The 14414-nt window shown below is 35.0% G+C and overlaps 1 protein-coding gene across 4 annotated transcripts in view; it reads right to left on the bottom strand.

The window, feature by feature from the left end:
• The window catches only part of RC3H2 (ring finger and CCCH-type domains 2), a 41349-nt gene that overhangs the window by 25968 nt on the left and 967 nt on the right, over window positions 1-14414 (bottom strand). For all 4 annotated transcript variants that reach the window (XM_070430731.1, XM_070430732.1, XM_070430733.1 and 1 more), the window contains exons 2-4: window positions 7932-8229; window positions 4820-4937; window positions 2224-2457 (exon numbers count right to left, since the gene is read on the bottom strand). In XM_070430731.1, the coding sequence (XP_070286832.1) occupies window positions 2224-2457; window positions 4820-4937; window positions 7932-8162 (583 nt within the window). In that variant the 5' untranslated portion in view covers window positions 8163-8229. The remainder of the gene's footprint in view (window positions 1-2223; window positions 2458-4819; window positions 4938-7931; window positions 8230-14414) is intronic.

Genomic DNA, 14414 nt, shown 5'->3' with positions numbered 1-14414 from the left:
TTAAGCAAAACAACCTATGATGAAACCAACTTTACCATAGGCTAATTGACACAAACAAGAGCTAAGTTCCTATAGCATCTCATCAACGTTATAATAAAACGATGTTGAATGAAATGTTATTCGAGAACCTTCAGTACATACATATACATACATACCTATGTAAAGTTTAATTTACAAATTAGACACGGTAAGAGATTAACAATAACTAAAAATAGAACAATTATAATATACTATTATGCTTTGTGAATACGGTCTCTTCCTCAAAATATCTTACTGTACTGTACTCAAGATTCTTGTGAAGATACGAGATGATACAATGACTACACGATGAGATGAAGTGAGGTGAATGACATAAGCATTGTGACTTAAAGTCAGTCTAAGTATTAATTGAACACAAGCAGTGAGACACCTCAACAGACTGCCAAGATGGCTACTAAGTGACTAATGGGTGGATAGAATATACTGGAAGGACATGCTGGACGAAGGAATGATTCACAATGACATGAGATTTTATCACACTACTCAGAGTAATGTGCAATTTAAAACTTATGAATTGTTTATTTCTGGAATGTCCCTCCTAATATTTTTAGACCTCAGGTAACTAAAACTGCAGAAAAAGAAACCACAGATAAGGGGTCTGCAATCAAACAAAAGAAAACATCTTTCCTATTAGACAACCAATCAGAACACAAGTCAAGAGAACTTAACATAAAGTGAAAAAAAATCCTCATTTATAGAACACATACCGCCACTCTGACAAATAACATGTGAAGGACACACAGTCTTATTTTTATTTATTTATTTTTTTAATATATTTTATTGATTTTTTACAGAGAGGAAGGGAGAAGGATAGAGAGTTAGAAACATCAATGAGAGAGAAACATCGATCAGCTGCCTCCTGCACACTCCCTTGGATGTGCCCACAACCAAGGTACATGCCCTTGACTGGAATCGAACCTGGGACCCTTGAGTCCGCAGGCTGACGCTCTATCCACTAAGCCAAACCGGTTAGGGCAGGACACACAGTCTCATGATAAATGGTAATTTTTTTAATGCATGGAACTGTTACTCTGCCTGTCAGAACTAATTTTTATATAATTTTAAAATGATACTAGCCTCTAGGTGCAATACCTAAAGAAGGTATTAATTTATGTTGTTTTCCAGCCAGGGAAATATTTACAACATAAATGCCATAAAAAACACATTTGGAATAATTGATAAAACTGGAATATAAACTGTAGAATGTAGTATTGTATCCTTGTCTTTAGGAAACACACTTAAGGATAAGTGGGTATTCAACCTACTTTCAAATGGTTCATAAAAGAAAGAGGGAATAATATAACAAATGTAGCAAATTAAAAAACTAATCAGCCGAAACCGGTTTGGCTCAGTGGATAGAGCGTCGGCCTGCGGACTGGAGGGTTCCGGGTTCGATTCCGGTCAGGGGCATGTGCCTGGGTTGCGGGCATATCCCCAGTAAGAGGTGTGCAGGAGGCGGCTGATCGATGTTTCTCTCTTATCGATGTTTCCAACCCTCTATCTCTCTCTCCCTTCCTCTCTGTAAAAAATCAATAAAATATATTTTAAAAAAAAACCAAACTAATCAATGTGGATAAGGAGTACACAGGAATTCTCTGCATTACTCTGTATTTTACTTAAGGATTATGAAGAAAGAGAAAAGAGAGAGAGAGAGTGAGCGAGAGAGAAACACCCATATGTTGTTCCACTTATTTATGCACTCATTGGCTGATTCTTGTTTGTGCACTGACCAGGAATTGAACCTGCAACCTTGGCATATTTGGGATAGGGTTCTAACTAACTGAGCTACCTGGTCAAGGGTTCTGCATTATTCTTGCAGCTTTTTGTTAAATTTGAAATTATTTCAAAATTAAAAGTTAAAAAAAAATTTACTTTTCCTTTACTTACAACCTGTGTAACCTTAACTAACTCAGTTAACTCAGTTTTCTAATATGTAAAATTGGATCTGTGTTACCACTCCTGAAGGACATTGAAAATTAAATGAGAGAATTTGATCTAAAACATTATAGCACTTATCATATAGATTATGATCAACAAAAACTGGCTTGTTTATCTGTAATTATGTCAAGCTTTGTATGTATAAATAAAGATGGGTTGAGTCTGGGGATTCTCACCTACCTCTAGAAATTGGCATCCTCTAGCCCTGATAACCAATAAGAAAGGCAAGATAGTGATCTATCTTACCTGGCCCTAGAAACTGGCATCCGCGAGCCCTGACAGCAGCCCATAAGTTGGCAGACAATTGCTGAGGGTTCTGGTGCTGTAATATTAGTTCCGTTACAGTTCGTTCTCCAAGTGAACGGGCTGCTCGCATGGCTCTTACACGACCTTCTTCCTCTACCAGTTGACAATTTACAAGTGTCACCAGTTTCCTTTGCATTGGACGGCTCAGTGCACTCTGGTTCAAACTAGCTACACCTTTAGGAAAAAGGAAACAAAGTAAACTAACGTTTTTTTCAATTAAAAAAGATAAGCCAATTTTTATTATATGTATTTAACTATTAAGCCACAATTCCTAATGAGCCTCCTATGAACAAATTTCCTTTTTTTTTTAACTCAATCTATTTCAGTTTATTACCAGTCACTGGTAATAAGAGCCTAATTTTTAGTTTCTTCAAATTTTACTTAGGTATCCTCCTATCTGGGTTATATGAGTCCCTCAACAGAGAGTACCTTTGGTTTGTTTATTTAGTCTATTTACTAAAATTATTGAAGATAAATATAAAGTTGAATGAATAAAGTTTAAAAGTAATAATTATTAACAGCATTGTTTTTTTTATTATATACAAGATATTATGAACATGGCGTAGTGACAAGGTCCACAATCCTAATCCCTTTTCCCGACTCAAGGACATTGCTCCAACAATCCTTGTCTTTCTCCCATATCATCAGTTTTTCCCTTCCCACTTGATCATTTCCATCAGCATTAATAAGAACAAGCCAGTTGTATTTCATCTGTCTTAAAAGTAAATCTTATTTATTCTTCTTCCCCTACCTCTGTCCCATTTCTTCCCCCACCTTTTTTGAGTTTTTCTTTCCTTCCTTTTGTAGCAAATCTAGTATTATCTCAATTCCTTTCTCCACAATCTTTAAAATCTATTCCAAGTTTTTGCCACCATCACTTAACCAAACTGCTCGTCATGACAATTTCCTCATCTTTGCTAAATTAACGGTCCATTCTCAATCCTTATCTTACTCGACCTTTCAACAGCATCACCACAGATATCACCTCTAACTTATTCGATCACTTTTCTTTACATGGCTTCCAGAACACATTCCCTTAGTTTTCTAACCTTCTTACTTTTTTCCAGTCTTATTTTCTGATTTTATCTTTTCTTCCTGTCTTCTTAATGTTAAAGGGCCTCAGGACTCAGTTTTCATTTTCTTCTCTATCTACACTAGATGATCTCACCTAGTCTTACTGCATTAGATACCATCCATATGTCAATGACTTCCAAAGTTACAGCTCCTATACTTCATTCCTTAATATATATCCATCGGTTACTCAACAGCATTCAAGTGAAGATTTGATATAGCAAAGTTAACATGACCAAAATTGAACTCCAAGTTTTCCTACTTAAACCTGATCTACTACACTATCCCTTATCTAAATTGATGACAACCTCTCTTTTTCGTGCGCAGGCCCCAAACCCAACAGTCATACTTGACTCCGCTCTTTCTCTCCTATCCCACATCCAATAATTTAAGAAAGTCTCTGGCCCTAGCTTTAAGATAGATCCTTGTTATTCTTTGAAGATACTACATATGCCTTGAGGACTTTACTATTCTGTCTGCCTTTAACAGTCTTTTCCCAGGAACCTACATAGCTAACTACCTCACCTTTTATCTCAAGATCAAAAGCTACCATTTAACTGAGGCCTACACTCATCACCTTATTTCAAATTGCACTGCCTTTCTCCACTCACTCTGACATTTCTTATCCCTCTAAATGTATTATTTCCTTTCCATACCAATTATTTATAACATGTTACATAATTTTCTTTTTTATTATATTATTATACTTTCTCTCTTCTCTAAACATGATTGCTACAAGGGCACGCATATTTGCTCAAGTATCCCCAAGTACCAAAATAGTGTCTGCTGCTTACTATATGCTCTTTAGATATCTGTTCAATGAATGAATGAGGTGTACAGGGTAAGTCTCTCAAAAAAAAAAATCACTATATCCAAAATATTGAACAGTGCAAAGCACAGAGCAGGTACAAAATAAATACTTGATTGATTTTTTCATTCAACAACATTTTATTACATATATGATGTGCTAAACACTGGGTATGCAGTGATAAACAAAACAGAATTTCACTTCTGTCACAGCACTTAAAATAATTTATTGTGCTTACATGGCTATCACCCCCAATAGACTGCGGGCTCCGTGAAGACAGGGACTATAACCTCTATTAAGTGTTCAATAAAATTTAATGAATGACTGAATGAATACATGAACACATAAAACCTGTCTTAATAGGGCTTATCAAAAGTAATATCCTGCTATAGCACGATTAGTTTAATCAATGAATACAAATATGGCTTAAAGCTCAATGTTGTATGTCTAATGAATTATTAAATTAATAACAATATTGGTTGTTTTCAGAAAATAGTGTAATAAATGTTTTCAATCAAAAAGTTTTCCAAGATCTCTCCAAGCAAACTCATTTTCCAAAACTCAAAATGTTTTAAGAGGGCATCAGCATCAAATCTGTCAGAGTAAATGTATTACCAAGTCCTCCTCACCAGAAAAAAACACTTTTTGGGAACTTACCTTTACTTCCACTTAGTGGTTTTAAGTAGAGTGCCAAATCTTCAACACATTTCTTTGCAACTTCATAATGTTTGTTCTCACCTAGATTACTTAACTTTATTGACTGATGGTCTGGTACCTAAAAACAAAACAAACAAAAAATTGGAGAAATACATTCACCCAGCTTACAAGCTGTTATTTATATATTTGATAATAATCTTGGTGAGTATAAATTATAACAGAGACATACATCGAGATAGTTTAAATAAAATTAAAGGCAAACATCTAATAAATCTGCTTTCCAAGAATCAAGAATATCATACTTAATGGCAGGGTCTGGTGGGTTAATGGATGAAGAAAAGAAGCAGGCAGTTAATAGTACTGTATCAATGTTAATTTCTTGGGGTTGATAACTATGCTGTAATTTTATTTTTATTTTTTTATTGATTTTTTTACAGAGAGGGATAGAGAGGTAGAAACATCCATGAGAGAGAAACATCTATCAGCTGCCTCCTGCACACCTCCTCCTGGGGATGTACCCGCAACCAACGTACATGCCCTTGACCGGAATCAAACCTGGGACCTTTCAGTCTGCAGGCCGATGCTTGCTCTATCCACTGAGCAAAACCGGTTAGGGCTATGCTGTAATTTTAAAAGATGTTAATATTAGGGGAAGCTGCAGGAAGTTATACAGGTTCTCTGTATAAATTTTGCAACTTTTTCTAAAAGTATTTCAAAACAAAAAGTAGGTAAAAAGGACAAGAATTTTTCCCCCCTTAGCACTAAGTACCTTCTTACTATATAATGTACTTACTATATTTACTGTACCCCCTTGCTAGAATATAAGCACCACAAGACACAGTGTTCTCAATGAAAGGTCAAAACTGCAGCTCTGCCATTTCTACGAGTGATCTTGAGTAAATTATTTAACTGCTCCAAGTCATGGTTTCCCTATCTGCAAAATGAAGATGAAAATCCCTATTTCATTGTGCCATTATAAAAATTCAATTTAGCTTGTTGAGGGGTGCAGGGCGAGGGGGGTCAATGGGGACAGAGGGGACATCTGAAATACTTTCAACAATAAAGATAAATTTTTAAAAATGTTAAAATTCAATTTAATTAAACAAATATTTATATTTATGGAGTTATTATCATGTACCGAGCACAGTGAGCTAAACAGACAAAATTTCTTGCCCTTGTGGAGCTTACATTCTAGTGGAGAAGAGAGAAGGCAACCAATAGATTAAAAAAAAACATAAATAAAAAACATAGTATGATGAAGGGAGATCAATACCAATTATCCAACAAGAATAAGGAAAAGTAGGAGTACTAGAGAGAGGTTGCAATTTTAAGGGGGATGGTCAAGATAGGAGGATAGGCTTCCTTGGAAGTCGTGACATTAGAAAGACTTAAAAAAGGAGAAGGAATGAGCTTTCTAGGCAGAGTCACTACACAAACGCCCTCAGGTGGGAATACTTCTGGCATATTTAACAACTGACTGGGAGGCAGTGTGGCTTAAGCAGAAAGAGTGAAGACAGTAGTAGATGAGCCTGAAAAGATAAAAGAAATCACACTGCATAAGCCTGCAGGCTATTTTTAAGAACCAACTGAGAGGACATTTATTTAAAAGACAAACACAATACCTGCCCTATAGCAGATGATAAATAAATGGTAGCTAGTATTATTACAAAAAGTCAACAGTATTTTGTTGGATCTAAAATGCCATTATTTGCAAGAGCCACCATTATTTTCTGCACTGTTAAGAAAAATTGCTGCCAATTAAATTATGATGCACTAATAATTACAACTGCATCTTGATTTCAGAGTGTCTGGATTATGAACATTGAGAAGAGATGTTGTTCTTTAATAGGAAAACTTCAAATATGAAGATACTATGGAACAAGATATTTTAATTCATTGAATTTTCTAAGATATGACTGATCAGAAAAATCCTTACTTTCTTTATGTAATACACAATGTACAGAATCTTCTTCCTCACTTGTAAAATGGGGATATTAAATACCTGAAAAGCTATAACAAGAATCTATATATATAAAAGCCTAAGCAACCGGCCAACCAACCAACAGCTATGATGTGCACTGACCACCAGGGGGCAGATGCTCAACGCAGGAGCAGAAACCACAGGCACGGAAACATGGAACAGGCTGATGAATCTCAGAGGGAAAGGGGGTAGGGGGGATGGCGATCAAAGATTAACCAAAGAGCTCATATGCATACTAGAGGCCTGGTGCACGGATTTGTGCACTGGTGGGGTTCCTCGGGCTGGCCTGCAGGGATTGGGCCAAAACCGGCTCTCTGACATCCCCTGAGGGTCCTGGATTGCAAGAGTGCAGGCCAGGCCAAGGGATCCCACAGTTACACGTATCCATGCACCAGGCCGCTAGTTAATAATAACAGATATTGAATGTTTACCATCATACCTACACAAAGTAGACTCTCATTAAATGAAAATTACTATAAATCTAGGACTTTGCTCTGATTCAATAAAATGATTATCAACAAGAAATAGTTATTTTTTAGCATGGTTTTCGATATACTCATCCCCAACTAGGACTTATTTTATCACTAGAGGCCCGATACATGCAATTCGTGCAAGGTGTTTGGCCCTCGCAGCCACAGCAGCTGCCTCGGCACTCACAGCCCCAGCTTCATCCAGAAGGTCATCTGGCTGTTCGGTCTAATTAGCATATTACGCTTTTATTATTATAGATGTGAAATTAAAAAAAAACAAACCAAAAAAACCTCCATTTGAGGTTTCTAGTTGGTTGCTCTCTGGCCAAAACTTTGATTACATTTCTTCTCATATCACCTAATGAATAAATATTGGTGTATGCTTATATCAAAATTTTTCTTATCCACCAAAATCACTTACAAAATAAATTTTGACCACAGCATTGAACACAGAGAATCATATAGTCATAATAAAATTATGGTTTTCCATAAGGATTTATGACATTATTTCAAGAAAAACTTTTGCAGGATACAATCATGAGAATCAGATACACTGAATATTTTTACGTATCAAATATCATTAACCATACTTTGTACCCCTTAATGAACTAAGTACTATAATTATTGCACATACCAAATTAGTAAAATCTTGGAAGTTTACCTGGGCTCCAACTAATTGGAGAAGTGCGAAGTTGACAGGAAGCACGTCAATGTCGGTGTTGATGGCAGTCTGATCAAAGGGACAAGCTTTTCGGTGAAGTTTGTTCAAGCAGGTCTTGCAAACAGTGTGTGAACAACCTAAACTGATGGGTTTGTGCACATTCTCATCAAATTCATTATAGCAGATTGGACAGGACAGAAATTCTGTCCATTGAGCTGCCTGCACAGGCATTGTGGAAGCTGGATGCTCGGGTTAGCAGTCTAGCAGATCATTATTTTGCTGTGTAGTGTTTTGTAAGCTGGAAATGGACAAAAGTAAGAATTAAACATATATTCATCATTCCCTTTCAAGAGCTAATTGTAAAGAGAACCATCACAGCCTCAAGACCTAAAACATTTCTGAGTAACTTTGTATGTTTTGGATATCTTTTTCTTTAAGTCTATTTGCTGTATTAAATTTCTGAAATTTTGCCCAAAAACATTATTCTAAGAGTGTTCAACTAAAAATATTTATATTAGTAGCTAATAAAACAATCATCAGAGCTATCATTTGTTTTTCTTAACTACTACATCAAATGGGCATATTCATATTCCACATTTCATTTTTAGGAACACATATTAATTTGGACAGCTGATTTTTTTTAAAAAAGTGTTTCCCGTGGGTATCTACTACCCCAAAACATATTAAGATACAGCCTAGAGTTAGTGAACTTGGAAACCATTGTTCCAAACAATATCATAGTGAATCAGTGTGAAAAAACAGCTTTGCCACCTGAAATGATCACGTCAGTCCAGGATATATATTCAACTTGGCAGCTTCACAAAAGAGGACTGGTCAGGACTTGATTAGGAGGCTAATTGAGGTACTGAAAATCCTATATAATAAAAGTGTAATATGCCAATCAACCAAAGGTGGAACGACAGGTCGCTATGATGTGCACTGACCACCAGGGGGCAGATGCTCAACACAGAAGCTGCCCTCCTGGTGGTCAGTCCACTCCCACAGGGGGAGCGCCACTCAGCCAGAAGCTGGTCTCACGGCTGGTGAGCCCAGCATCGGTGTTGGGAGCCTTTCCCGCCTCCACTGAAGGTGGGCAGGGCAGTAAGGAGCGAGGGGTCCCAGACTGCGAGAGGGATGTCTCACTGCCAGCTTAGGCCCAATTCCCCTTGGGGATCGGGCCTAAGCTGGCAGGCGGACATCCCCCAAGGGGTCCTGGACTGTGAGAGGGCACAGGCTGGGCTGACAGACGCTCCCCCACCCCACCAGTGCACAAATGGGCCTCTAGTAAGGGTATAAAAGGAGATTATAATGATAGAGCTGGTTATACATAAATGAAAAAAAGATGCTGACCTCAAAATACATTGCCAAAGTAAAAAAAGAAAAATATTGTCTTACAGCACTAGCCAGTTTGGCTTAGAGGATAAAGCATCGGCCTATGGAATGAAGGGTCCCAAGTTCGAGTCCAGTCAAGGGCACATGCCTGGGTTGAGGACTTGATCCCCAGTAAGGGGTGTGCAGGAGGTAGCTAATCAATGATTCTCTCTCATCACTGATGTTTCTATCTCTTTCTCCTCCCTTCCTCTCTGAAATCAATACAAAAATATTTAAAAAAATATTGTCTTACAAATCTTGAATGTGGTTCTCTACAATACTTCTGACAAAACATATATATCTCCAAAAGCAGTCAGGTCCAATGAGCAAGATATAGAAGAAGAGCCCTGGCTGGTGTGGCTCAGTTAGTAAGTGTGTCATCCTATACCAAAAGGTGGTGGGTTTGATTCCCAGTCAGGGCACATACCCAGGTTATGGGAAGGATCCCCAATGGGGCATGTGCAGGAGGCAACCAATCCATCTTTCTCTCTCTCACACTGATGTTTCTCTCGTTCTCTCTCTCCCTCTCCCTTCTTTTCTCTCTATAATCAATGAAAAACATATCCTAAGGTGAGGATTAAAAAATAAAATAAAAACACCTTTTAGAAGACTAAAAGAATATTAACATCTAATAATTATAAATTGAAAAACTGCAAAATATAAATTTCTATTTTTGATATTATAGTGTGAGAAAAATTACATTTGTATATGATTAAAAGGGACATGGGAAAAATAACAGTAAGTTTTCTTTTCTTATTCCTAAGATCCAAATGTTTGTTCCATAATTTTTAGTAAAATAAAGTATTTAGTATCAAAACTATGCTGTCGTCTAATTAAAATCTTTAGATTCCTAACTTGAACATTCTACAGTTCACAAATTTTCTGTATCTTCTAATACTAAACTTATATAAGTCTGACAAAGGCTCTTTGGTGAACAAGAAATCTAGGTATTTAGGGCAATTAAACAGCCAATGGTTTATTTCATAAAAATGTTTATCAGCCCAAATATTTTAGTTCCACAGAAATTAGATGTTTAAAAATGAAGTCAGATTTAGAACAGAAAGGTCTATAACTCATTCTCCAATATCATCACATCCAAATGAATTTTATTAGCCTTTATTGTGCTTTTATGTTCACAAAAACTTAAGGTTTTAAAAATATCTTGTAAAAATAAATGATAGGGCTTGCTATGTAAAAAGCTCCCTATACAAACTTCTCCTCAAATAACTCTAATGGAATGTACCTAATATACATTGCCACACCTATTAATGCCATCAATCTTAAAACCAGTCAGTTGGCTTTCAACTTTAGGGATGAGCACTAAGTAGGTGAATACATCACTCCTTGAAACTATATAACATTTTTTAAAAAAAATATATTTTATTGATTTTTTACAGAGAGGAAGGGAGAGAGATAGAGAGTTAGAAACATCGATGAGAGAGAAACATCGATTAGCTGCCTCCTGCACATCTCCTACTGGGGATGTGCCCACAACCCAGGTACATGCCCTTGACCGGAATCGAACCCGGGACCTTTCAGTCCGCAGGCCGACGCTCTATCCACTGAGCCAAACCGGTTTCGGCTATATAACATTTTTAATGTTCAGCTTACCAGACTGCAGAATTATACAAGGAAAAGGCCTCTGAGGAAGAATAAATTTTATCTTAAATCTACGATTGAGAGCCCTAATTTAGTTAATAACTTGAACTGATAAATTATTTATCAAAACAAGACACTGCATCAATTTTTTTTCCCATAAATCAGGGGGTCAGTGTATCAAAGGCCACTGAGTAATATAAAACTAGTAGCAAAATACGCTTTCCTTATAGTTTTCCAAGATCATCCCCAAATGCTTTAAAGTTAGTGTGTGCGTGTGCGTGTGCGTGTGCGTGTGCATGTGCGTGTGTGTGGGGGGGGAAGCATTGTTTGAACATAAAAATTATATCTTTCATATTTTCACCTATTAGCTTTAAAGTGTTTCAAACTATTCCAGAATATACTTGATAGTTGTATGTTATAATATTCTATATATATATTTCTAGGTCTACAAACACCAGATGCTTTAATATTATTAATTTAATTTCTAGTAATTTAATTTATACCTTTAAAAGACAGATTGTGCCAAAATTTTTACAGTAACTGCAAATTTTCCTTCTGCTGTGTGTCAGATTCTAACTTTCTAATAGGAAAATTATGAACTAAATTTTCCTTATTTAATATATAAGGAATGGTTTGATTTTTAAAAAATGTTTTTCTTCAGTACCATTATCAATAAATTCTAGATTCCTCAATAAATATAAATACAAAATAAAAATTTACCAAAACAGAGTTCATGTTGTTCACTAAAACATTTAATTAATAATGATAAAATAGGCCTTTCATTTATTTAAAAAAGGCACTTTGTAAACATTTACCTAGAATATATTTTTATAATTATAAAAAGTGATAGCCTATTGTCTTTATAATTTAACAATGGCAAGCTAAGAAAATATATTAATGTGCAAAATTTCTAGATTTATATTAATACATTTCATAGTAACTTATTTGAATCTATGGAAACCTAAATTACTAATAACATTTATAGTTAATATTGATGTATTCATTCTAAAAATGCTACCAAAATATCTGAAATTGAGGTAAAATGGATTAAAAAGCTCACAACTCTAGATATGCAAAGGGACTACTTAAGAAAAACATTCTAATTAACTTTTTTGTATTTAACTAACTTTAGTTATTAGTTACTAAAATTGAAGATGAGTAAAACGATAAAGCATAGGAGTGAGAAACATTAAAGGTGGGACCTTAAACACATTTTTACTCAAGTAATTTTTAAGACTATAAGTCTCATATGATGCAAATTATAAACTGCTTTAAAAGCAAACTGCATACCAGCTAAGTACTTTCATTTTCTCATAACAGACTGCCATGATATTGTGCAGCTAGTTTATGACTATGATATCTGATTTTAAAATGCCAGAATAATGTTTATGCCTCTTTCACTATTGTATAAATATATACATTATTTTATAAAGGTGTAAAATTAGGGCTCAGGTCTGTTAATTAAAACACTCATTGTTTTCATTCTAGTTTACCCATGTGAAGAATTTAAGCTACTGAAATGGACATTTAACAGTATTTAAAACCTTTAAAATAATTACTTTTGGACTTAAAAGTAGTATTTAAAGCATCCTAAGTACAATTTAGACCTTAACCTACAAAACAAACAAAACCAACTAAAACTAAGCATTCAAACAGATCAAAAGGATTGGAGCAAAAGGAACAGAATTACCATTTTGAAGACTGCTATGTAACTTTAGTATAAGTTAGGAAAGACTTTTGACTCAAGTTTTACTTCAGCTCACTATGGGGTTGAACTTGGTTTTTTATTAAGTATGAGGTTTTTAACTTTCAGTGTCTTCCAAAAGAACAGTAATGATATAATTCTTTATTTTAATTAATATAAGCAATAAAGTTTTGCTTCTTTAGTGATGATTAGACTTGAAATTTTTGGTTTTCATGTGTCTTTTAATTCAGGTAATTTATTTATTGGAAGAGATCCTCTAGAACAGCACTGTCCAATAGAAATAATGCAAGCCACAAGTAATTTAAAATTTTCTAGCAGTCATATTAAAAAAGGAAAAAACAGGTAAATTTAATTTTAATATCTTTTCTTTAACCTAATTTATACAAGGTACCATTTTAACATGTAATCAATGTAAAAATTAGTGAGATATTTTGAATTCTTTTTTTTGTTGTTGTACTAAGTTTTCAAAATCTTGTGTGCATTTTACACTTTCAGCACATCTCAATTCATACCTGCCATATTTCAAGTGCTCAACTACTACATGAGACTACTAGCTCGTATTGGACAATGCGATTCTCCTTAAAATTAAAAATAATACTCAAAAGTAAATTTTATTGAGAATTTGAGGTGAAAGTCACACCTAAACTTAAGAAGGTTTTCATAAAACTAGAAAATCCTGAGGATTATTAAAGATATAACTTACAATAGTTATAAGACTGGGTGCAAAACATTATTCTTAATTTTCAGCTAGCTTTATTTGACCACATGCTTCCTTTTTCACATTAGTAGAAAGTGAAACTTCAACTCAGTCCAAAACAATATGCAAGTACTTATCATGATAAAACCTTGTTGTAAGTTTACTTAGCATTCTTAGATATTACATACAATACAGAAGTTCTATTTTTTGAATATAAAATTCTGTGTAAAGAAAAATACTTTCCCTCCCAAAAGAATTTTTGTTAACTTTTTTCAAACTAAAAGACAGCAAATTACAAAAGAAGAAAGTGAATTAATGAAAACATATAAACAAAGGACATAAAAGTATTCTTGCATGTCAGGTTAACACAACAGTAATAACAGATCAGGGGTAACTCAAAGGATTCACTAATCAACACGACAGCAATTAAATGCTCAAAGAATAGGAGCCAGTTTGCATTACAACATCTGCTTTTGGAATATATGTTTAACATTGTTTTTTTTCTAGCAAATTTCCAAACTCCACAACTCTTAAAACAAGAATCTCCGACAAAAATGGCAATGTTGGAAAAAAAAAATGGTCTCTTTCTTCAAGAACTGAATGTGGAAGTAAACAGACAAGGGATGTTGTGTTAGAACAGTGGTGTAGCTCTTTAGGCAGATAAAAGAAGGTAACGATGGGAGAACTCTTCTTAATGTTTCAAGAAGCCTTAACTAAACTTGTATATTTAACTATAAAAAGGCTCCACAGGCTAACTAAAACATTTGTTTCTTTGCCTTTGGGAAATTATAGCCGTTTAGTACAGCAACATTGGCTTTCTCAGGTTAACCCAAAGTTCCTACTGGAACTTAAAAGTTTGACTAACACAAAAATGGAAAGGATCCCTTAAGCACTTTATTTGGGATACAAAGTCCTAATCGCAGCGGGTGGGAAAATAGGGATTAAAGAGAGAGGACCTGGGTACACGGAGAGTAGGAATGAAAAGGGAACGTAGGTGGTTATAAAAAAATAAATAAATAAAACCGGCAGGGAAGCACGAGATTAGCTCTACTTTATGTCAGTGATTACTTGAGACTCTTGGTGTCAAGGTTCTACCTACTGGTATCTTGCA

Source organism: Myotis yumanensis, unplaced genomic scaffold (assembly GCF_028538775.1).
Source record: "Myotis yumanensis isolate MYYU_CA2020_CCGP unplaced genomic scaffold, mMyoYum1.0.hap1 SCAF_12, whole genome shotgun sequence".
Taxonomy (NCBI): domain Eukaryota; kingdom Metazoa; phylum Chordata; class Mammalia; order Chiroptera; family Vespertilionidae; genus Myotis; species Myotis yumanensis.
The sequence above is the reverse complement of the archived record's forward strand: the minus strand, read 5'-3'. Positions and strand labels throughout refer to the sequence as shown.